This window comes from Salvelinus sp. IW2-2015, unplaced genomic scaffold, assembly GCF_002910315.2.
Source record: "Salvelinus sp. IW2-2015 unplaced genomic scaffold, ASM291031v2 Un_scaffold1133, whole genome shotgun sequence".
Taxonomy (NCBI): domain Eukaryota; kingdom Metazoa; phylum Chordata; class Actinopteri; order Salmoniformes; family Salmonidae; genus Salvelinus; species Salvelinus sp. IW2-2015.
The window spans coordinates 221,471-246,415 of record NW_019942746.1 but is presented as its reverse complement, the minus strand read 5'-3'; the positions used below and the strand labels follow the sequence as shown (position 1 = coordinate 246,415).

Below are 24,945 nucleotides of genomic sequence, written 5' to 3'. Positions count from 1 at the left end.
AGGGAGGAGGTTCCGGGGTCAAGATGTCAGGTCAGAACAAAGAGTTAGAGCCTTCCTAATATCTTGCTCAGACCGTTAGACTGTTTAGAATGAACTGGATCATTCTAGATAGAAGAAGTCTGTCTTATCATGCATGGTTGGCGATCAAAAACTCTATAAATGCATTATACATATGCAGCTCATAGAAAGTGTTACCAAACCATCAACTTCAATAGTTATTTCACTGTTCCTTCTAGGACAAGATAGTAAAGTAGAATCAAGTCAGAGAACTCCTGGCACATGCCATTTCTTTTACAGGTAACTGCCAAAAATAAAGGAAACACCAAAGTGTCTTGATAAGGTGTTGCGCCACCACAAGCTGCCAGAACAGCCTTGGTATAGATTCTACAAGTGTCTGGAACTATTGGAGGGATGCCACACCATTATTCCATGATAAATTCCATAATTTGGGGTTTTAATGATGTGGAAAAAGCTGTCTCAGGCGTGTTCAATTGGGTTGAGATCTGATGACTAACACACACACACACACACACACACACACACACACACACACACACACACACACACACACACACACACACACACACACACACACACACACACACACACACACTTTAAACCCCCTATGGTCCTTTGAGACCCCTCTTTCAAAGTTACTGAGATCTCTACTTCTAGCCATGGTAGACAAAATAATGGGCAACAATCTTTATATGTGACCCTATTAGCATGATAGAACTCAGGAACCACACCTGTGTGGAAGCACCTGCTTTTAATATACTATGTATCCATTTAGTCAAGTGTTTCCTTTATTTTGGCAATTACCTGTATATGACAGAAGAGCACATCCATGTAATAATACACAATATAGCCATATAACATTCTCTGCAACCTAATTACATAGCTACTATAGGCTATAGAGATTGAAAGCACTAATCGTCATTGAAGCACTAAACTGTAGTTGAAAACACTATGCACCCTACAGCACACCTGGCTGTAGGGTGCACAGTGTTTTCAACTACAGTTTAGATGCAGTAGACTACAGGAGGAGATAAATGTGTTTTGCTTTTGTGGACTTCATGATTGCAAGCTGAACATATCACAAACCCCACAACTATCCACACCTGGCATAATTTATATCAGAGATCCCACAATGATGACATCATCCTTGTTTGGGAACCATATAAAACAAACTGCGGTGAATTCCATCTCAGTAATATCCTACAGTATTACAGGCAAATAGAAACTTCTATAAGAATTTGGTACAAATAAGACATACCGTTCAAGCAGATCAACGTGAAATCAAACTGCATTTGGTTATATGTGGTGTGGCATATAAGGATAAAGCATAAACACCTAATTTTACATGACAATCTCAAAGACAAAAAGTCAAACACATTTTTTCTAATAATATCCTTAAATAATTGTTGCATTAACAAACTTTTCAAGTTATTTCCAAATACTTTGAAAAAAGTTCTCACCACAGACGACTTTTTAAAAATCCTCTTGATCCTTTATTGAAGCCTATAGATGGCTGTCTAATATCATGCCCAAGTCCCAAAATCGTCGCTTTACTCCCGAAAGATTGCTATGTGCCTTACGGATGTTTTACTCCGCTAAACTTTCACTCCCACATGCAATTTCAATACCGCCTTCGACCAAATTACGCCTTGTGCAACTGCCCAGTAACGCCCACTGCTGAAATGACCTCATCGATGGCTCGAGCGCTGAAATTGGAATAGCCTGAATTCCTATGGATTTGGAGCAACACCGGGGACGCGATAGCATCGCAGAAGGGCAGCAAAAATGATCCTAGGTCAATAGGGTCCGGTGCAGCTCAACAACCACCTTGCTTTTGTGCCACATTGGTAATTTCGGCACACAGAACCAAAAAGCACACCCTTGTCATGAATTGAGTGTATACATGTATGGTAACACTGTGACATTCAGAAAGCAAAGATCCACATACTTTTTTTGTGATCAAATGTTTATTTTGTAATAATACTCAGCAAACATGAATACATACAAAATTAAGATACACCACCATCCCCTCATCCCAATCCCACCCCACCCAAGGACCAAATTAAATAACAGATCCACATACTTTGTATAACATTTTGCTCTTGTATAGCCTAGCCTACTGTATCTAAAATGTATTGTAGTCCGCTATACACAAATGTGCTATTGCGCATTACGCACGACTATCAATTTAGTGTGATATTTGCTCTCTACACTGAATCCTTGATACTGCTGCCACCATGTGAAAAACATATAGCTCACGTCATCAAATTAATACTTTGGAATTTTTATTTAACAAGGTAAATTGACCGAGAACACATTTTCATTTACAGCTACAACCTGGGAAATAGTTACAGGGGAGAGGAGATGAATGAGCCAATTGTAAACTGGGGATGATTAGGTGACCATGATGGTACGTGTGCCAGATGGGGAATTTAGCCAGGACACCAGAGTTAACACCCCTACTCTTATGATATGTTCCATGGGATCTTTAGTGACCACAAAGTCAGGACACCCATTTAACAACCCATCCGAAGACAGCAACCTACACAGGGCAATGTCCCCAATCGCTGCCCCGGGGCATTGGTATATATATATTTTTAAACCAAAGGAAAGTGTGCCTCCTGCTGGCCCTCCAACACCACTTCCAGCAGCATCTGGTCTCCCATCCAGGGACCAACCCTGCTTAGCTTCAGAAACAAGCCAGCAGTGGGATGCAGGGTGGTATGCTCCAGGCAAAATAGGCCTAGCTGTAGCTTTCTCTACCCCCATAAGAACACAACATATTGTTTGTGGCCAAACACTGAATGGTCAATATAAAGAATTGAAATGAGCATTGAACAGATTCCAAAAGCCCAGACTGTAGCTTTAATGATGAGACTACAGCCTAAATTACAGGAATGGCAGTCAGAAAGAAATGCTGAAATACCGTGTTATCTTTGAGTATATCATACTTTATTCATTATTATATTCATAAAGAAACAAGGCAGCGATGTAAAATCTACTATTTAATACATTTATAAAACTTATATCTTGATGGGACACATATTATTGCTTACAACACTGTCATGACCAGGGCCAGCACTAGCCTTTTGGGGGCCCTAAGCAAGATTTGCTTGGGGGGGGGGGGGCTCCATCTCGCAGCCAAAACATGTCCGTGGTCCCATCTTGACAGCGGAGAGAAACATTTTTACGTTTGAAAGTAAATTTCATGCAATTCTACTCATTTTGCCATGGGACAGAGAAACATTTGCAGTTTTACAGCTGATTTTCAGCAATTTTACACATTTTGCCCTGACTTATGCCATGTTAAAGGGATACTTTGGAATTTTGACACTGAGGCCCTTTATCGACTTCCCCAGAGTCAGATGAACTTCTTGATACCATTTTAATGTCTCTGTGTGCGGTTTGAAGGAAGTTGCTAACTAGCGCAATTGCAATGTCTAACTAGCGTTAGCGCAATGACTGGAGGTCTATTGGTATCTGCTAGCATGCCAGCAGATACCCATAAACTTCCAGTTATTGTGCTAACGCTAGTTAGCATTGGCTTGCAAAACTACCTCTAGCCTGCCTCATACTGGACACAGAACCATACAAATGGTATCCACAAGTTCATCTGACTGGAGAAGTAGATAAAGGGCCTCATTGCCGAAATCCCGAAGTATCACTTCAATATGATATCTGAGTGAGAATGACTAACAAAATCAATGTGAGCGCCCTGGCATGTGCCCTGCGTGCCGAGTCAGTAATTTGGCCATGATTACTACAAGGTTTAGATAGCTGGCTAGACTAACTTACCAATCAAAACATTTTTAGCTGACATGGGCTAATTCAGTGACTGTCAGTGTCTGACATAAGAGAAAAACTGCTGATGCAATAACACATTTTGAAATTGTACCTAGTGTATTTTACTATATTAACTCTCAACAGTAAGTTCAGACCCCCAAGTGGCCAGGGGCCCTTATGCCCAGGGTTGGCTCTGGTCCTGACAGTGGCTAGGACATTCAGCATCTCATTATTTGCTTAAGGCAACTTTGGACCCAGCAGGGGCAGATAACATTTCTGGATAGCTTGCGTAGTATGGTTAGCGGCTGAGAGCAGGTTTGAAGCCTCCTCATCTCTTCCATTAGCTGTCGTCTTGAAGCAGTGGCTGCATGTGGAAACATTAAAGTTTGTTAAAAACACAAAGGAGTTGAATACATCTGTGAATACACTTTCACCTAGTATGAATATAGTATTGGAAAATAAAAAAGCATTTTCAGATGTCATTCAAATAATGAATTTGTTTTAGACCAAACAGGGTTTATAACCATCTCACAACACACAATACTGTACTTATAAAAAATAAAATAAAAACAGCTATGAAGATAATACAGCTCTATCTGCATACATAGTATGGGACAAATCTGTTTTGATTTTTACACATCATATTCAGTGCTGCACTCGGTCAGGACATCTGACTTGGCAACATGACATCAGAAGGTTTGTTGCACTCACACTGTAGCCCAGGTCTTCACTTCGAGGCTCTGGTCGCTGCCATTTCTGATTGGACAGAATCTTCAGGACGACCAATCCAAAGGCTACAATCAAGACTCCTAACGAGTTGGCGACCAATGCCTCAGGTGGCAGCTTGCCATATGGCATTGTTCCATTGGTGGTTCCTTTCCTGAAGAAAGAATCAACACAACACTTTGTATACAGTTTGAATAATATTGTCTAACACAGGTTGATGTCCTTTTTGTCTTTACCTATAATATGGAAGTATGTGTTTAAAGAGTACATTGTTTCCTACTCAATAAAAAAATATAAAATGTTACCCAAATGGCAACCTATTCCCTAGTACAATATTTCTCAATAATGTTCCTTGGGATTCAAAGGGGTGCACATGTTAGTTTTTTCCCTAGCACTAACATACAGTGCCTTTGAAAAGTATTCAGACCCGTTGACTTTTTCCACATTTTGTCACGTTACAGCCATATTCTAAAATGGATTAAATAGTTTTTCCCCTCAACAACCTACACACAACACCCCATAACGCCAAAGCAAAAACAGGTTTTTAGAATTTTTTGCAATAGTATATACAGTGGGGCAAAAAAGTATTTAGTCAGCCACCAATTGTGCAAGTTCTCCCACTTAAAAAGATGAGAGAGGCCTGTAATTTTCATCATAGGTACACTTCAACTATGACAGAAAAAATGAGGAAAAAAATCCAGAAAATCACATTGTAGGATTTTTTATGAATTTATTTGCAAATTATGGTGGAAAATAAGTATTTGGTCAATAACAAAAGTTTATCTCAATACTTTTTATATACCCTTTGTTGGCAATGACAGAGGTCAAACGTTTTCTGTAAGTCTTCACAAGGTTTTCACACACTGTTGCTGGTATTTTGGCCCATTCCTCCATGCAGATTCCTCTAGAGCAGTGAGTTTTGGGCTGTTGCTGGGCAACACAGACTTTCAACTCCCTCCAAAGATTTTCTATGGAGTTGAGATCTGGAGACTGGCTAGGCCACTCCAGGACTTGAAATGCTTCTTACGAAGCCACTCCTTCGTTGCCTGGGCGGTGTGTTTGGGATCATTGTCATGCTGAAAGACCCAGCCACGTTTCATCTTCAATGCCCTTGCTGATGGTAGTCTTTGTTACTTTGGTCCCAGCTCTCTGCAGGTCATTCACTAGGTCCCCCTGTGGTTCTGGGATTTTTGCTCACCGTTCTTGTGATCATTTTGCCCCACGGGGTGAGATCTTGCGTGGCGCCCAGATCGAGGGAGATTATCAGTGTGTCTTGTATGTCTTCCATTTCCTAATTATTGCTCCCACAGTTGATTTCTTCAAACCAAGCTGCTTACCTATTGCAGATTCAGTCTTCCCAGCCTGGTGCGGGTCTACAATTTTGTTTCTGGTGTCCTTTTGACAGCTCTTTGGTCTTGGCCATAGTGGAGTTTGGAGTGTGACCTGTTTGAGTGTGTGGGACAGGTTCTTTATATCTTTACTGACTGATACAATTTAAACAGGTGCCTATAATACGGTAACGAGTGAGAGGACAGAAGGAGCCTCTTAAAGAGGAAGTTACAGGTCTGTGAGAGCCAGAAATCTTGCTAGTTTGTAGGTGACCAAATACTTATTTTCCACCATAATTTGCAAATAAATTCATAAAAAATCCTACAATGTGATTTTCTGTTGTTTTTTTCTCATTTTGTCTGTCATAGTTGAAGTGTACCTATGATGAAAATGACAGGCCTCTCTCATCTTTTTAAGTGGGAGAATTGCACAATTGGTGGCTGACTAAATACTTTTTTGCCCCACTGTATATATTATATACACTGCTCAAAAAAATAAAGGGAACACTTAAACAACACAATGTAACTCCAAGTCAATCACACTTCTGTGGAAATCAAACTGTCCACTTAGGAAGCAACACTGATTGACAATAAATTTCACATGCTGTTGTGCAAATGGAATAGACAAAAGGTGGAAATTATAGGCAATTAGCAAGACACCCCAAAAAAGGAGTAATTCTGCAGGGTGGTGACCGCAACCACTTCTCAGTTCCTATGCTTCCTGGCTGATGTTTTGGTCACTTTTGAATGCGGGCGGTGCTCTCACTCTAGTGGTAGCATGAGACGGAGTCTACAACCCACACAAGTGGCTCAGGTAGTGCATTTCATCCAGGATGGCACATCAATGCGAGCTGTGGCAAAAAGGTTTGCTGTGTCTGTCAGCGTAGTGTCCGAGCATGGAGGCGTTACCAGGAGACAGGCCAGTACATCAGGAGACGTGGAGGAGTCCGTAGAAGGGCAACAACCCAGCAGCAGGACCGCTACTACCTCCCTTTGTGCAAGGAGGAGCATGCCAGAGCCCTGCAAAATGACCTCCAGCAGGCCACAAATGTGCATGTGTTTGCTCAAACGGTCAGAAACAGACTCCATGAGGGTGGTTGGGGCCCGACGTCCACAGGTGGGGTTTGTGCTTACAGCCCAGCACCGTGCAGGACGTTTGGCATTTGCCAGAGAACACCAAGATTGGCAAATTCGCCACTGGCGCCCTGTGCTCTTCACAGATGAAAGCAGGTCACACTGAGCACATGAGCACATGTGACAGACGTGACAGAGTCTGGAGACGCCGTGGAGAACGTTCTGCTGCTTGCAACATCCTCCAGCATGACTGGTTTGGCGGTGGGTCAGTCTGGTGTGGGGTGGCATTTTCTTTGTGGGGCCGCACAGGCCTCCATGTGCTCGCCAGGGTAGCCTGACTGCCATTAGGTACCGAGATGTGAGATCCTCAGACCCTTTGTGAGACCATATGCTGACACATGCACATTTGTGGCCTGCTGGAGGTCATTTTGCAGGGCTCTGGCAGTGCACCTCCTTGCACAAAGGCGGAGGTAGCGGTCCTGCTGCTGGGTTGTTGCCCTCCAACGCCCCTCCTCCACGTCTCCTGATGTACTGGCCTGTCTCCTGGTAGCGCCTCCATGCTCTGGACACTACGCTGACAGACACAGCAAACCTTTTTGCCACAGCTCGCATTGATGTGCCATCCTGGATGAACTGCCCCCTCTCCCCTACCAACACACGTTCCACTCTCTCGGTTTTCACCACCAACCCCGCCCATCTACTGAGCCACTTGTGTGGTTGTCGTACCTCCCGTCTCAATCTACAACTAGAGTGAGAGCACCGTCAGCATTCAAAAGTGACCAAAACATCAGCCAGGAAGCATAGGAACTGAGAAGTTGTTTGTGGTCACCACCTGCAGAATCACTCCTTTTTGGGGGGTGTCTTGCTAATTGCCTATAATTTCCACCTTTTGTCTATTCCATTTGCACAACAGCATGTGAAATTTATTGTCAATCAGTGTTGCTTCCTAAGTGGACAGTTTGATTTCATAGAAGTGTGATTGACTTGGAGTTACATTGTGTTGTTTAAGTGTTCCCTTTATTTTTTTGAGCAGTGTATATAAAAGATACGTAAATTTCACATTTACATAAGCCTTCAGACCCTTTACTCAGACCCGATTACAGCCTTGCGTCTTCTTTGGTATGACGCTACAAGCTTGGCACACCTGTATTTTGGGAGTTTCTCCCATTCATCTCTGCAGATCCTCTCAAGCTCTGTCAGGTTGGATGGGGAGCGACGCTGCACAGGTATTTTCAGGTCTCTCCAGAGATGTTAGACCTCGTTCAAATCCGGGCTCTGGCTGGGCTACTCAAGGACATTCAGAGACTTGCCCCGAAGCCACTCCTGCATTGTCTTGGCTGTGTGCTTAGGGTTGTTGTCCTGTTGGGAGATTAACCTTCTTCCCAGTCTGAGGTCCTAAGCGCTCTGGATCAGGATTTAATCAGGGATCTCTCTGTACTTTGCTCTGTTAATCTTTCCCTCAATCCTGACTAGTCTCCCAGTCTCTGAAAATCATCCCCACAGAATGATGCTGCCACCACCATGCTTCACCGTAGGGAAGGTGCCAGGTTTCCTCCAGAAGTGACGCTTGGCATTCAGGCCAAAGAGTTCAATCTTGGTTTCATCAGACCAGATAATCTTGTCTCTCATGGTCTGAGAGTCTTCAGGTGCCTTTTGGCAAACTCCAACCGGGCTGTCATGTGCCTTTTACTGAAGAGTGGCTTCTGTCTGGCCACTTTACCATAAAGGCCTGATTGGTGGAGTGCTGCAGAGATGGCTGTACTTCTGGAAGGCTCTCCCATCTCCACAGAGGAACTCTGGAGCTCTGTCAGTGACCATCGGGTTCTTGGTCACCTTCCTGACCAAGGCCCTTCTCCACCGATTGCTCAGTTTGGCCGGGCGGCCAGCTCAAGGAAGAGTCTTGGTGGTTCCAAACTTCTTCCATTTAAGAATGATGGAGGCCACTGTGTTCTTGGGGACCTTCAATGTTGAAGACATTTTTTGGTACCCTTCCCCAGATCTGTGCCTCGACAAAATCCTGTCTTGGAGCTATACGGACAATTCCTTTGACCACATGGCTTGGTTTTTGCGCTGACATGAACTGTCAACTGTGGGACCTTATATAGACAGGTGTGTGCATTTTCAAATTATGTCCAATCAATTGAATTTACCACACGTGGACTCCAATCAGGTTGTAGAAACATCTCAAGGATGATCAATGGAAACAGGATGCACCTGAGCTCAATTTCAAGTCTCATAGCAAAGGGTCTGAATAATTATGTAAATAAAGTATTTCAGTTCTTTATTTCTAATACACTTGCAAAACATTCTAAGAACCTGTTTTCTACTGTGTGTGTAGATTGATGAGGAACAAATGTAATTTAAGCAATTTTAGAATAAGTCTGTAAGGTAACAAAATGTGGAAAAAGTCAAGGGGTCTGAATACTTTCAGAATGCACTGTACATGATTCATATCAAAGGCTTGAATGAAATGTTAGCGCTTCCAAAAACAATGTGAAACACTGCCCTAGTGTACTGCTTTTCACCTATAGGGCCTAGTGAAAAGTATTGCACTACACTCTTAGAAAAAAAGAAGCTATCTAGAACCTAAAAGGGTTCTTCGGCTGTCCCCATAGCATAACCCTTTTAAGTTCCAGGTAGAACCCTTTTGGATTCCATGTTCATTTCAACAGAGGGTTCTACATGGACCCCAACAGGGTTCTACGTGGAACCAAAAAGGGTTCTCCTATGGGGACAACCGAAGAACCCTTTTCGAACCCTTTATTCTAAGAGTATATAGTGAATAGGGTGCTATTTGAGATGCAGACAATGTCTCTTACAGTGCAAAGAAGAGCTTCTCGTTGATCCCTGAGATGCAGGACACAATGCTGAGTATCAGTATGCAGCCTCCCATCCACACATGGGCAGGCTTAAGAAGCTTGCGGAATGACATGGGTGAGCAAGGCAGGAGGAAGCCAGCAAGGCCCATCACCCACTGAAAACAAAACATATGTCACCATCTCACAGTCATAGAAAGTGGCATTATGATTCTAACAATCACCATACATGCCAAGTACGACATAATACGTTTAGGCCATTATATGGCGTAATATGAGCTGACAATTATTTTTAAGACAATGCCGTTTTAATTTGTGTGCTGGCAGTGGCAGATATACTAAACCTGAGTGGTGAAGAGTGCTGTAGTGCAAATGCCAATCCAGCTGTGCAAGGAGTAGAGGTTGGGAGTGTTGTTGGTGTTGTGGAAGTCAAACACAGCACAGAGGCCAAGGATGGAGCAGAGCAGGGCCAGGAGCATGACACCAGCATGCAGCAGTTTCCAGGGCAGCTTATTCTGCCCCCATGTGAGGGGAATGCGGTACAACACCGCTCCTAGAGATAAGACAGGTAAAGACACAAACATTTAAAAAGGTTACCACTCACTTTACTTGGATATAAGCTGCAATTGAAGCTTTGTTTTAATTGTCTTTCTCTCATGTATACAGTACATCAGGGCTATTCAACTATATTCTTACAGGGGCTAAAATTGCAGGGGGGCCAGACATTTTCCATAAGCGATTATTCTTTGGAAGAACTGTATAAAAAAGCAACACACACACACCAATAAAGCACTTATCTTAAAATGTAATGTTGCTAAAAGTAATTACGAAAGAAGTGGAAGGCGCTCAACCAACTAATCATTGAAAAGGAAAAGCACAACTAGGGCTGTGGCGGTCACGAAATTTCATCAGCCTGTGATTGTCAAGCAAATAACTGTCGGTCACACGGTAATTGACAGTTAATTAACGTAAACACATTTCAGATCTCCGGGCTTCCAAATATAGCCTACAAGCCATTTTTAAAAGTCTAATAAATCCATGTAATATAGCCTACACCTTCACAATAATTCCAATATTTATTTTAGACAGGTCTAAAGAGGCATGATAAAAATAAATAAAAAGTAGTCTATTTCAGAAGAAAAGAATAGCATACTCTGAGTTGTCCTTATGTTGGGTCGTGCTGTGGCTAAGCCAAATGGTTGTGGGCTACACTAGTTCATTTAGAAGACAAGATTTCCTTAAAATTCGGTTTCATTATCTTATAGTAAATACAATTGAACAAAGCTGAATAAAATATAAATATTTGAGGGAGTGCGCACATGCGGCTATTCTGCGTTGAGCGGTTAACAAATATATAGGTACCCCTTATATGCTACATTTAGAGTTATTAATGTAACTTTACTTGTTCTACAAACGTTGGTCTATATGTTTAGATGTTTTATTCATTGTAAGGCTGCACGATGAGACTCTAATGATGATTTGAAAAAAGTAACTTGACAGGGATAAGCTCTGCTTAGTTTTTTTTTTTTGCGCAGGCTGTACACACTCCAATAGTCTCTCATTCACAATTTGACAAGCACTTGACAATGCATCGAATTTCATGGCGGCATCCCCTTTCTGGCCGTAATGCACTCTAAAAAAATCCATGACTTTTACGGCCCGGAGTGCAGCGTTGTGCCCTTCGCAACCCGAGGTCTCTCACTCACATGGCTCTCCATCACGTGATCGGGTCTTCACAGGCTACAAGTCAGACACATCGGGGATGCAACTGCGCTAATTCCTTATCCAATTCCGAGGTGCATATTGAAAGATATTGGAAGAAATGTCCACATTTACTTTTCATCAGCCAACACGATGAGTAGGCCTAACGAACAGCAAAAGCACTAGCCTATATTAATCTACTATCCCCATCGTACAAAAGTCGACCTATTATATTATGTGCGAGAAATAAATATTCCAAACATAGTCTGGGACAGTTGTGGGATGAGATGGATCCCAAATTAATACAACCACTAGCATCAAAAAAACGTTTTATGCAATGTGGCTGACGCAACAGATCAGAACGTTTAGCTTAAAATGTTGATAAACTATTTAGCTTAAAATGTTGATAAACTATGAGGTTATTTCTTCACATTATACATGCAGCAATACGCACACGGTAGTAGGCTATAAGTGCGAATGTTCCATTAGTGAAAAACACCATTATCAAAAGTGACCGCAAATATAATTCTGCATGTAATGCTTATATTATAAAGGTCATTTTTACAGTGAAAAATGTCTTCCTCAAACTTGAAACTCACGCTGGAGGAGATGGCTGCCGTTTTACTGTCTCCTAACCAATTGTGCTATTGTGTGTTTTTTCGTATTATTTTTAACTTATTTTGTACATACTGTTTCTGCCACCGTCTATTATGACGAAAAGAGCTTCAAGATATCAGGACAGCGATTACTCACCTCCTACTGGAAGAAGATTTTTTTAACAAGTCGAATGCGAAGGATTTACTTCAGACACCCAAACAAGGCCCTCATCCCCATCATTCGCAGGAGAAAGAGACGGAGATATCGGGACGTAGGTCGGGGTGCCTTGTATGGATCCGACGGCAATTGGATAATCTGCCTTTACCATCAGTCCTATTAGCCAACGTACAATCATTGGATAACAAAATAGATGAACTACGATCACATATACAGTGGCAAGAAAAAGTATGTGAACCCTTTGGAATTACCTGGATGTCTGCATAAATTTGACATAAAATTTGATCTGATCTTCATCTAAATCACAACAATAGTCAAACACGGTGTGCTTAAACTAATAACACACAAATTATTGTATTTTTCTTGTCAATATTGAATACATCATTTTAACATTCACAGTGTAGGTTGGAAAAAGTATGTGAACACCTAGGCTAATGACTTCTCCAAAAGCTAATTGGAATCAGGAGTCAACTAACCTGGAGTCGAATCAATGATACGAGATTGGAGATTTTGGTTAGAGCTGCCCTGCCCCCCAAAAAAGACTCACAAAATTTGAGTTTGCTATTCACAAGAAGCATTGCCTGATGTGAACCATGCCTCGAACAAAAGAGATCACAGAAGACCTAAGATTAAGAATTGCTGCCTTGCATAAAGCTGTAAAGGGTTACAAAAGTATCTCTAAAAGTCAGTCCACAGTAAGACAAATTGTCTATAAATGGAGAAATTTCAGCCCTGTTGCTACTGTCCCTAGGAGTGGCCGTCCAGCAAAGATGACTACAAGAGCACAGCGCACAATGCTCAATGAGGTTAAGAAGAATCCTAGAGTGTCAGCTAAAGACTTACAGAAATCTCTGGAACATGCTAACATCTGTTCACGAGTCTACAATGCTGCTTACAAGCAAATGTAAAGCAGTAAGCACCAGTGACTAAGGTCAATAAAGAAGTGGTCAGATGACGCAGATACTAAGCTACAGGACTGTTTTGTAAACACAGACTGGAATATGTTCTGGGATTCTTCCGGTGGCATTGAGGAGTACACCACATCAGTCACTGGCTTCATCAATAAGTGCATCGATGACATCATCCCCACAGTGTACAGTGGGGCAAAAAAGTATTTAGTCAGCCACCAATTGTGCACGTTCTCCCACTTAAAAAGATGAGAGAGGCCTGTAATTTTCATCATAGGTACACTTCAACTATGACAGACAAAATGAGGGAAAAAAACAGAAAATCACATTGTAGGATTTTTTATGAATTTATTTGCAAATTATGGTGGAAAATAAGTATTTGGTCACCTACAAACAAGCAAGATGTCTGGCTCTCACAGACCTGTAACTTCTTCTTTAAGAGGCTCCTCTGTCCTCCCACTCGTTACCTGTATTAATGGCACCTGTTTGAACTTGTTATCAGTCTAAAAGAGACCTGTCCACAACCTCAAACAGTCACACTCCAAACTCCACTATGGCCAAGACCAAAGAGCTGTCAAAGGACACCAGAAACAAAATTGTAGACCTGCACCAGGCTGGGAAGACTGAATCTGCAATAGGTAAGCAGCTTGGTTTGAAGAAATCAACTGTGGGAGCAATTATTAGGAAATGGAAGACATACAAGACCACTGATAATCTCCCTCGATCTGGGGCTCCACGCAAGATCTCACCCCGGGGTCAAAATGATCACAAGAACGGTGAGCAAAAATCCCAGAACCACACGGGGGGACCTAGTGAATGACCTGCAGAGAGCTGGGACCAAAGTAACAAAGCCTACCATCAGTAACACACTACGCGCCAGGGACTCAAATCCTGCAGTGCCAGACGTGTCCCCCTGCTTAAGCCAGTACATGTCCAGGCCCGTCTGAAGTTTGCTAGAGAGCATTTGGATGATCCAGAAGAAGATTGGGAGAATGTCATATGGTCAGATGAAACCAAAATAGAACCTTTTGGTAAAAACTCAACTCGTCATGTTTGGAGGACAAAGATGCTGAGTTGCATCCAAAGAACACCATACCTACTGTGAAGCATGGGGGTGGAAACATCATGCTTTGGGCTGTTTTTCTGCAAAGGGACCAGGACAACTGATCCGTGTAAAGGAAAGAATGAATGGGGCCATGTATCGTGAGATTTTGAGTGAAACCCTCCTTCCATCAGCAAGGGCATAGAAGATGAAACGTGGCTGGGTCTTTCAGCATGACAATGATCCCAAACACACTGCCCGGGCAACGAAGGAGTGGCTTCGTAAGAAGCATTTCAAGGTCCTGGAGTGGCCTAGCCAGTCTCCAGATCTCACCCACAGAAAATCTTGGAGGGAGTTGAAAGTCCGTGTTGCCCAGCAACAGCCCCAAACATCAACTGCTCTAGAGGAGATCTGCATGGAGGAATGGGCCAAAATACCAGCAACAGTGTGTGAAACCTTGTGAAGACTTACAGAAAACGTTTGACCTCTGTCATTGCCAACAAAGGGTATTTAACAAAGTATTGAGATAAACTTTGTTATTGACCAAATACTTATTTTCCACCATAATTTGCAAAGTAATTAAATAAAAATCCTACAATGTGATTTTCTTGATTTTTTCCCCTCATTTTGTCTGTCATAGTTGAAGTGTACCTATGATGAAAATTACAGGCCTCTCTCATCTTTTTAAGTGGGAGAACTTGCACAATTGGTGGTTGACTAAATACTTTTTTGCCCCACTGTACGTACATACCCCAACAAATAGCCATGGAATACAGGCAACATTCGCACTGAGCTAAAGGGTAGAGCTGCCACTTTCAAGGAGTGGGACTCCAACTCGGAAGCTTATGATAAATACCGCTATGCCCTCCGACGAACCATCAAACAGGCAAAGTGTCAATACAGGATTAAGATTGAATCGTATTACACCGGCTCTGACGCACATTGGATGTGGCAGGGCTGGCAAACTGTTTACAGACTACAAAGGGAAGCACAGCTGCGAGCTGCCCAGTGACACAAGCCTACCAGATGAGCTAAATTACTTTGTTGCGCGCTTCGAGGAGAGCAACACTGAAACATGCATGAGAGCATCAGCTGTTCCGGACGACTGTGTGATCACGATCTCCGTAGCCGACGTGAGTAATACCTTTAAACAGGTCAACATTCACAAGGGAGCAGGGCCAGACGGATTACCAGGATGTGTACTCCGAGCATGCGCTGACCAACTGGCAAGTGTCTTCACTGACATTTTCAATCTCTCCTTGACTGAGTCTGTAATACCAACATGTTTCAAGCAGCCCACCATAGTCCCTGTGCCCAAGAACACTAAGGTAACATGTCTAAATGACTACCGACCCGTAGCACTCACGTCTGTAACCATGAAGTGCTTTGAAAGGCTGGTCATGGCTCACATCAACACCATTATCCCAGAAACCCTAGACCCACTCCAATTTGCATACCGCCTCAACAGATCCACAGATGATGCAATCTATATTGCAGTCCACACTGCCCGTTCCCACCTGGACAAAAGGAACACATATGTGAGAATGCTATTCATTGACTACAGCTCAGCGTTAACACCATAGTGCCCTCAAAGCTCATCACTAAGCTCAGGACCCTGGGACTAAACACCTTCCTCTGCAACTGGATCCTGGACGTCCTGACAGGCCGACCCCAGGTGGTAAGGGTAGGCAACAACACATCCGCCACACTGTTCCTCAACATGTGGGCCCCTTAGGGGTGCGTGCTCAGTCCCCTCCTGTACGCTCTGTTCACTCATGACTGCATGGTCAGGCACGACTCCAACACCATAATTAAGTTTGCCGATGACACAACTGATCACCGACAACGATAAAATCGTTGTCAATAAAATCAATTTAGCCTCAAATAAATAATGTTCAATTTGGTTTAAATAATGCAAAAACAAAGTGTTGGAGAAGAAAGTAAAAGTGCGATAGCAACCTCTTCCTCAACATGATCAGGACAAAGAGTGGACTACAGGAAAAGGAGGACCGAGCACACCCCCATTCTCATCGGCGGGGCTGTAGTGGAGCAGGTTGAGAGCTTCAAGTTCCTTGGCGTCCACATCACCAACAAACTAACATGGTCCAAACACACCAAGACAGTCGTGAGGAGGGCACGACAAAGACTATTCAATCTCAGGAGTCTGAAAAGATTTGGCATGGGTCCTCAGATCCTCAAAAAGTTCTACAGCTGCACCATCGAGAGCATCCTGATTGGTTGCACCACTGCCTGGAATGGCAACTGCTCGGCCTCCGACCGCAAGGCACTACAGAGGGTAGAGCATACGGCCCAGTACATCACTGGGTTCAAGCTTCCCGCCATCCAGGACCTCTATACAAGGCGGTGTCAGAGGAAGGCCCTAAAAATTGTCAAAGACCCTAGTCATAGACCGTTCTCTCTGCTACCGCATGGCAAGCGGTGCCGGAGCGCCAAGTCTAGGTCCAAAAGGCTTCTTAACAGCTTCTACCCACAAGCCATAAGACTCCTGAACAGCTAATCAATGGCTACCCTGACTATTGCATTGCCCCCCCCCCCCCACACACTGCTGCTACTCTCTGTTTATTATCTATGCATAGTCACTAACTCTACCGACATGTACATTTTACCTCATTACCTCTACTAACTTTTGCCCCCGCACATTGACTCTGTACCAGTACCCTGTGTATATAGCCTCGCTAATGTTATTTTACTGCTGCTCTTCAATTATTTTTTTATTTTTTTATTAATACTTATTTTTCTTTAAACTGCATTGTTGGTTAAGGGCTTTTTAAAGTAATATTCACTCTAAAGTCTACACCTGTAGTTTCGGCGCATGTGACAATAAATACAAATTGATTTATATGGAGTGGCAACGCACGTGCTAGCAGTTGCTCCCGACGCCACTTGGGTACACTGCAGCATCCACCAAGAGGCTCTTGCTACCAAGGGAATACCTGACAGCTTGAAAGACATTTTGAACACTACAGTGAAAATGGTTAACTATTGTTCAAGCAAGGCCCCTGAACTCTCGTGTATTTTCTTCACTATGCAATGACATGGGCAGCGACCATGTAACGCTTTTACAACATACAGAAGTGCGCTAGTTATCAAGGGCAAAGTATTGACACGTTTTTTTGAATTGAAAAACGAGCTTAAAGTTTTGACCACCGCTTGCATAATAACGAGTTTCTCTCACAACTGGCCGATCTGGGTGATGTTCTTTCTCACCTGAATGATCTGAATCTAGGATTACAGGACTCTCCCGCAACTATATTCAATGTGCGGGACAAAATTGAGGCTATGATAAGAAGTTGGAGCTCTTCTCTGTCTGCATTAACAGGACAACACACAGGTATTTCCATCATTGTTTTGATTTTTTGTGTGCAAATGAACTCAAGCGTTTGGACTAGAGGTCGACCGATTATGATTTTTCAACGCCGATACCGATTATTGGAGGACCAAAAAAAGCCGATACCGATTACTCGGCCAATTTTTTAAATTTATGTAATAATGACAATTACAACAATACTGAATGAACACTTATTTTTTAACTTAATATAATACATCAATAAAATCAATTTAGCCTCAAATAAATAATGAAACATGTTCAATTTGGTTTAAATAATGCAAAAACAAAGTGTTGGAGAAGAAAGTAAAAGTGCGATATGTGCCATGTAAGAAAGCTAACGTTTAAGTTCCTTGCTCAGAACATGAGAACATATGAAAGCTGGTGGTTCCTTTTAACATGAGTCTTCAATATTCCCAGGTAAGAAGTTTTAGGTTGTAGTTATTATAGGAATTATAGGACTATTTCTCTCTATACCATTTGTATTTCATATGCCTTTGACTATTGGATGTTCTTATAGGCACTTTAGTATTGCCAGTGTAACATTATAGCTTCCATCCCTCCCCTCGCCGCTACCTGGGCTCGAACCAGGAACACATCGACAACAGCCACCCTCGAAGCAGCGTTACCCATGCAGAGCAAGGGGAACAACTACTCCAAGTCTCAGAGCGAGTGACGTTTGAAACGCTATTAGCGCGCACCCCGCTAACTAGCTAGCCATTTCACATCGGTTACACCAGCCTAAGCTCGGGAGTTGATAGGCTTGAAGTCATAAACAGCGCAATGCTTGAAGCATTGCGAAGAGCTGCTGGCAAAACGCACGAAAGTGCTGTTTGAATGAATGCTTATGAGCCTGCTGGTGCCAACCATCGCTCAGTCAGACTGCTCTATCAAATCATAGACTTAATTATAACATAATAACACACAGAAATACGAGCCTTAGGTCATTAATATGGTAGAATCCGGAAACTATCAGCTCAAAAACAAAACGTTTATTCTTTCAGTGAAATACGGAACCGTTCCGTATTTTATCTAACGGGTGGCATCCATAAGTCTAAATATTCCTGATACATTGCACAACCTTCAATGTTATGTCATAATTAGGTAAAATTCTGGCAAATTAGTTCGCAATGAGCCCGGCGGCCCAAACTGTTGCATATACCCTGACTCTGCGTACAATGAACGCAAGAGAAGTGACACAATTTCACCTGGTTAATATTGCCTGCTAACCTGGATTTCTTTTAGCTAAATATGCAGGTTTAAAAATATATACTTCTGTGTATTGATTTTAAGAAAGGCATTGATGTTTATGGTTAGGTACACGTTGGAGCAACGGCAGTCCTTTTTCGTGAATGGGCACTGCATTGATTATATGCAACGCAGGACACGCTAGATAAACTAGTAATATCATCAACCATGTGTAGTTATAACTAGTGATTATGATTGATTGATTGTTATTTATAAGATAAGTTTAATGCTAGCTAGCAACTTACCTTGGCTTCTTACTGCATTCGCGTAACAGGCGGGCTCCTCGTGAGGCAGGTGGTTAGAGCGTTGGACTAGTTAACTGTAAGGTTGCAAGATTGAATCCTTGAGCTGACATGGTAAAAATCTGTCGTTCTGCCCCTGAACAAGGCAGTTAACCCACCGTTCCTAGGCCGTCATTGAAAATAAGAATGTGACCTTAACTGACTTGCCTAGTTAAATAAAGGTGTAAAAAAATATATATTTTTAAATCGGCGTCCAAAATTACCGATTTCCGATTGTTATGAAAACTTGAAATCGGGCCCTAATTAATCGGCCATTCCAATTAATCGGTCAACCTCTATTATGGACAATGTCAAATGTGATATAGCGAAGCACCTGAGTGAGTTGGGTGCACAATTACGCAGGTACTTTCCCTAAACTGATGACACCAACAACTGGATTCGTTATCCCTTTCATGGCCTACCTCCAGTCCACTTACCGCTATCTGAACAAGAGAGCCTCATCGAAATTGCAACAAGCGGTTCTGTGAAAATTGAATATAATCAGAAGCCACTGCCAGATTTCTGGATTGGGCAGCGCTCAGAGTTTCTTGCCTTGGCAAATCTCGCTATTAAGACACTGATGCCCTTTGCAACCACGTACCTATGTGAGAGTGGATTCTCGGCCCTCACTAGCATGAAAACTAAATACAGGCACAGACTGTGTGTGCAGAGTTATGTGCATCCTTTCAAGCACACCCTTCTCATTATCCTGTGGCGAGTTATTCACAATTTTCGATGAACAAATAAGGTTTTATATGTAAGATGGTTAAATAAAGAGCAAAATTATTTATTATTATTATATTATTATTTGTCACTTCCCACGACCCGGGTTGTGACAAAAACTCACACTCAATCTTATGTTTAATAAATGTATCGTATGGTGTGTGTGTGGCAAGCTTACAATGATGGCAAAAAAACAACATTTGAGAGTGCGCTGACCCTAGTGCTAGAGGGGGTGCACAGCTGTAGGTTGAATGTTTGAAGGTGTATGGGACTATAAAACATTTGGGAACCACTGGGCTAGGCTACATGAGGTGTGCGACTATGATTAGAAAATGTTGGAAAAAAAGGCTTTGTTTCTTATGCTGGGTATCATTCACAAGTGATAATATATAACTTCACCAGTGATAGGCTAATATTGTCACCCATCAGGCTATTCTTGATTTAATCTTGTCTTCACATACACTAAGTAATATATGTGTGACATTTGTTTTGATTTAGAATGGACCATTATCATGCACCTGTATCGAAAAATACATGTAATCTAAGCACTTAAATAGCGAATGGAGGATGCTTTTCCCCATTATTTATTTTTATGCCAGCCAGGTAAGATATACTCCTGTTGTAAATAGAAGCAATGTGCTTAATATTAGGAAAGTTTTGAAATAAATATAGTAGGCCTAGCCTATAGAAAGCTGATGGTATCTTTGTCTTTTTATTTACGGCCATCACTCTATAGAAATGTTGCGCAAAATGAGCTCATGGGCTCTCATGAAGTGTTTGATGGGATTTTGATTAGAGGGACGATAGAGTGCTGAGTACCAGACCGTTAGCAAGTTTGGTAGGCTACTAATGACCAGCAGCAGCATTAGAGCTTGGAGAAGCCTAATTACCGTGACTAAATGGTCATGTGGAATTTGACGGCCTTCATGACTCGTGACCGCCAATGTGGCGGTAATACGGTCACCGCAACAGCCCTAGGCACAACGCTCACGCTCACCATTTTTTTAAACAACCATTAAAAGCTTCTTAAAAGTAATTAGGTCATTTTAAAATGATCTGAAAACTATACAGCTCAATAAATAACACAAGGATGTGTCAAATCAGGTAATGCCAAATTCCAGTCTGAAGGAAGTATGCTTTGAATTCATTTCCCCCAGTCATTAGATGTTTTTCTGTCACGCTCCCTTCTAATGATTCCTTGTGAGCATCAGAGGGAAACAGAAGGCACGTATTTGTTCCTGAGAGTCGTAGCTTTTAGGAATGGGGTCATAATATTGTGTAGATTAAACTGTTCAAACGCTTGAGCCAAATTCATATGAAGAAAAAATTATCCACATAGGCTAGACTGCAAAAAATCAAATTTTGCCACTGAATGTCAGATTTTGTCAGGGATTTTTTTGCAGATCTTTTATTCATGTTCAGAATTGATCAAAGGGCCAGTCTAAATTAATAAACGGCACGGATCTGGCCCGCGGGCCTCCAGTTGAATATCCCTGCAGTACACTGTCAACGTGGTTAAGTTCTTGACATGCCTACGGTGCAAGGGAAAGACGAGAAGGGAGCAGCGAAGGAAGTTAAGGTGACTTTATTTAGCTTTCTATATGCCAGCACAGAACATCTTCATATCCTACATAACATTATATATCCAAACATGAATCATTCATTGGGATTTAAATGCTTTCAGTTCTTATTTCCAATTAATGTCTGAGACACATTCATCTGCATCAACAAGGGAAAGTGAAACCACTTGATTGTAGTTTCACTACAACTGACTAAAGCCACTCACCTACATAACAAACCCCCATACATAACACAAACTATCCAAACCTGAGACAGTCATTGTAATTAAAAAACCTAAAGTTCTCATTTCAAAGACTGAGACACATCTGCCTGCACCAAAAGACTGGAAGTAAAAGCACTTCCTGAGCCACTCACCATTGCCGTAGAGCACGACCAGACCTGTGACCATCAGGACAGGGTGCCAGTTAAACTGAAGGGCCGAGCCATCCCAGGCAAAGCCACCACGCCACTGGGAGTTCCAGATGGACACAAACACCACACAGGCAATCCCCAGGCACAGGCACAGCAGGTAGCAGAAGTAGAAAGACACAATGGATCTCATCCTGGTAGAACAATCTGCAAGCTAGTTTGAGAACACAAGAAAAGAATGGAAAGAAAGTTATTTAATGGAATTGCATGGTTACAGAAGTCTGGACATTTTCAGAGTAGGAACAAACCTCCACTCTGAGAAGTGTGAAGCAGGTGAAATGGACAATAATAAAAGCCTAGGCTATACAGTAAAAACATACATACAGTTTGTCCTCACTATCTTGTCTCACCGTCAACACAAAATGAGCAAGATAAGACAGCTCAAGTGTGATTCGGTTTCTGTTCCACTTCTGTGTCTGGTGGCTTGAAAAATCACTAAATGGTTTCTGACCAAAATCAGTTGGGTCTAAATACCTTAATGTGGCTCCTACGTATGATGCTGCATTCATAACCAAGTGGGGTGGTGGTAATTACCAGTTGTGAAGTCGTAAATACGAGTTGGAGGCATTCACATGCTTTGAACTCATTGAGAAAAGTTGATTGGCTAATGGCAAAAAAGCTGCGTCAACATTAACTAAAAGTACAGCTATCATGCTCGCAAACAAATTATAGTGTTCAAAAAAACATTAATAGATTGTTAAAATAATGTTTTGTTGTTGCATTTAACTGCCCGAAATACAGTTGAAGGCCATTTTCTTAATATGTGACATCAGAGTTGGAGGGCCGTTCAACTGGATTCTTCCCAGTTGTATGTGGTAAATACCACCTTCCCACTGGTTATGAATGCAGCATTAGGCTACTCACAATGGCCCTTGATTTCAGTTCCTTTTTCATTGTGTCAACTGCTAACTCGCTTCCACATTCCATTGTCTCATTCCACTGGCTTAGGGGTAAGCACTCAGATGGGGTTGAACAGGTGTTAGGTGGGGTATAGTCATGCATCTGGTCAGGTGCCCTAAATGAAAATAGTAACGTATCACACATTGAGTTAGGTAGACATCGCATCATTGTATCTGTCCCATTGTGGTGTCTGTGAGAGCACGGGCAGCGTCATTTAGGCCATCTGCATTTTGAAATAATCTATTTTCTTCTTCTAATATTTCTATAAATTGGCAACAAGGGCCTGGGTTCCGGCCTAGAAGCACGGTTTCGACTGCTCCTACAGTTTTGCTTCAGTACGGCAGTTTAACTGACGCCCGGCCCAGAAAGACAATTTGCATAGACAGCAACATAGAGAAGTCATATTTGAAAATTCCTAATCAGAAACTTTGGTCATCACCTTTGTGCACAAAACTTCCAATGAATTATTAAAATAATCGTCGCTGAGGCTTATTTTTTTTCCCATCACACACATCCGAACATATTAACATTTTATATTCATCCAATGTCTGCCATGTTTTTGGATGACGTCGTTTCTGCTCTCAACCCAGATATAGACAGTCCATGAATGGACCGAGGTATAATTCATTATCATGAGTCGATTAACTTGAAAACAACGGTCGAACATATTGGACACAATCTCCAGGTCTTATTATTCATCAGTGGTTGGCAAACAAACTGAAAAAGTGCACACTTTGAACAGGTATAAAGCCAAGGTTGGCGATTTACTGCCACCTGCAGTTATGGAATGTTTCCTCACGCATATAATTCATTATCTGATCCATCCTGATGACATCATGTGATCCTTTCTTAACCCATAGGAAATCCCACCCAGTTGATTACTTCAAAATGGTGAAAGTCCTCAATGGTGCTGCCCATGCTAACACAAGCTTTAGGGCACTAGAGTCCTTCATCTATCTCTATGGCATCACAACCATGATGCTTTGTGGGTAAATTGTGACGACTGACCTATAAATAATAAGTAGACCTTGCTAGTTATTTATGATGCAAGGTTATTTGAAAATCAGTTATTCAGCAGTTGCCTGCACTGTCGAACAAGCCCACTTTTGACGAGAGACCGTACTTTCTAAAGAGCACTGGGATTTTTTTTGGGGGGGGTCAGAATACACCCGACCATGAAGATAAACATTGAGCATGGATTATGTCTAAACAAGACTAAGGGCTTTTTAACCCTGGGGATATCAAACAGGTCTCACAGGAAAAATAATAGCTAGCAATGCACCGTCACCCTGAGATTGCCTACCTTAGAATACAGTATGATACAGTGTGAATATTGTATGTAACACATGCAACAAGCCACATATGATATAAATCATAGTACACATATCGGTAAAAACTAAAAACGGGAAATATTCCTGGGAAAAAATTGTCAAAGCCACATATGCCACAAACTGAACAAAAAACATAACGTTAGCTATAGTAAGTTAGCTAGTTAAAACTTAAAGCAATTAAGCACTTCCTACCTATCTTACGATTCTTCCATATCAGCTTAGATCGAGATAATTAAATACTACTTATAATAATTGCCAAATTTTGTAACGTTTAGAAATAAACTATATTCAATCAGCACTATAACGGCTGCTGGTGTTTATTACGAGTCACATTTCCTTATTGACCTCGCAAGGCATGATGGGAAATGTATTCTAGGCTACAAACGATAAACTGTGTGCCTGAACTGCCATAGTAGGCAACAACAACAGTACCATGTTGCATTGAACCTTTCTGTTGAAAATCTCTCTAGCTAACAAAACTGTTGCTTGTATTATGAAGCCAAGATCAATTATATAAATAATCATAACAAAAAACTTTGGAGTACTTTAAATAAAATTATGAGCAGAAAGACAAATTCAACTCCATCGTTCATCGAATCAGATGGCTCATTCATCATAAAAACATTTGATATTTCCAAATATTTTAATGATTACTTCATTGGCAAAGTGGGAAAACTTAGACAGGAAATGACAACAACGAACAGTGAACCTGTGTATTCATGAATAAAATTAAAGAAAACATTGTAAATTTGAATTTTGTAAAGTTAGTACGGGAGAGGTGAAAAAGTATTGTTATCGATCAATATCGAAAAATCTCCAGGCATTAACAACTTAGATGGAAAGCTACTGAGGATGGTAGCTGACTCTATATCCACTCCTATACAGTTGAAGTCGGAAGTTTATATACACTTAGGTTGGAGTCATTATTAAAACTTGTTTTTCAACCACTCCACAAAT

At 41.8% G+C, this 24,945-nt stretch overlaps 2 protein-coding genes across 5 annotated transcripts in view; both read right to left on the bottom strand.

Moving 5' to 3' along the window:
- Positions 1 to 1,644, bottom strand: part of LOC112069852 (lysyl oxidase homolog 2B-like) — a 50,039-nt gene extending 48,395 nt beyond the window's left edge. Inside the window, exon 1 of the mRNA XM_024137230.2 lies at positions 1,479 to 1,644. The gene's annotated coding sequence lies outside the window, so the exon portion shown is untranslated. The remainder of the gene's footprint in view (positions 1 to 1,478) is intronic.
- Positions 1,645 to 2,948: 1,304 nt separating this feature from the next.
- On the bottom strand, positions 2,949 to 24,333 carry cyb561a3a (cytochrome b561 family, member A3a). Of its 4 annotated transcripts, XM_024137232.1 has the most exons (7): positions 24,181 to 24,333; positions 22,622 to 22,772; positions 21,704 to 21,911; positions 10,090 to 10,298; positions 9,749 to 9,903; positions 4,513 to 4,681; positions 2,949 to 4,165 (listed from the first exon to the last, which is right to left on the bottom strand). In XM_024137232.1, the coding sequence occupies exons 2-7, from the start codon at positions 22,757 to 22,759 to the stop codon at positions 4,142 to 4,144; spliced, it is 903 nt and encodes a 300-aa protein (XP_023993000.1). In that variant the 5' UTR covers positions 22,760 to 22,772; positions 24,181 to 24,333; the 3' UTR covers positions 2,949 to 4,141. The 4 variants fall into 4 exon arrangements, with proteins under 4 accessions (XP_023993000.1, XP_023993001.1, XP_023992999.1 ...); XM_024137233.1 differs by lacking the exon at positions 22,622 to 22,772; XM_024137231.1 differs by lacking the exons at positions 22,622 to 22,772; positions 24,181 to 24,333 and adding an exon at positions 22,108 to 22,281.
- Positions 24,334 to 24,945: the final 612 nt, after the last annotated feature.

Bases quoted from the DNA above. Each gene is read 5' to 3' on its own strand.
- cyb561a3a (XM_024137231.1), bottom strand. From the start codon at position 22,266: ATGAATGCAGCATCATACGTAGGAGCCACATTAAGGTATTTAGACCCA. The intron at 21,912-22,107 runs GTGAGACAAGAT...TTCTCAAACTAG, and splicing joins TTGCTCATTTTGTGTTGACG to CTTGCAGATTGTTCTACCAG. The intron at 9,904-10,089 runs GTTTAGTATATC...TTTTGTTTTCAG, and splicing joins CAGCACTCTTCACCACTCAG to TGGGTGATGGGCCTTGCTGG.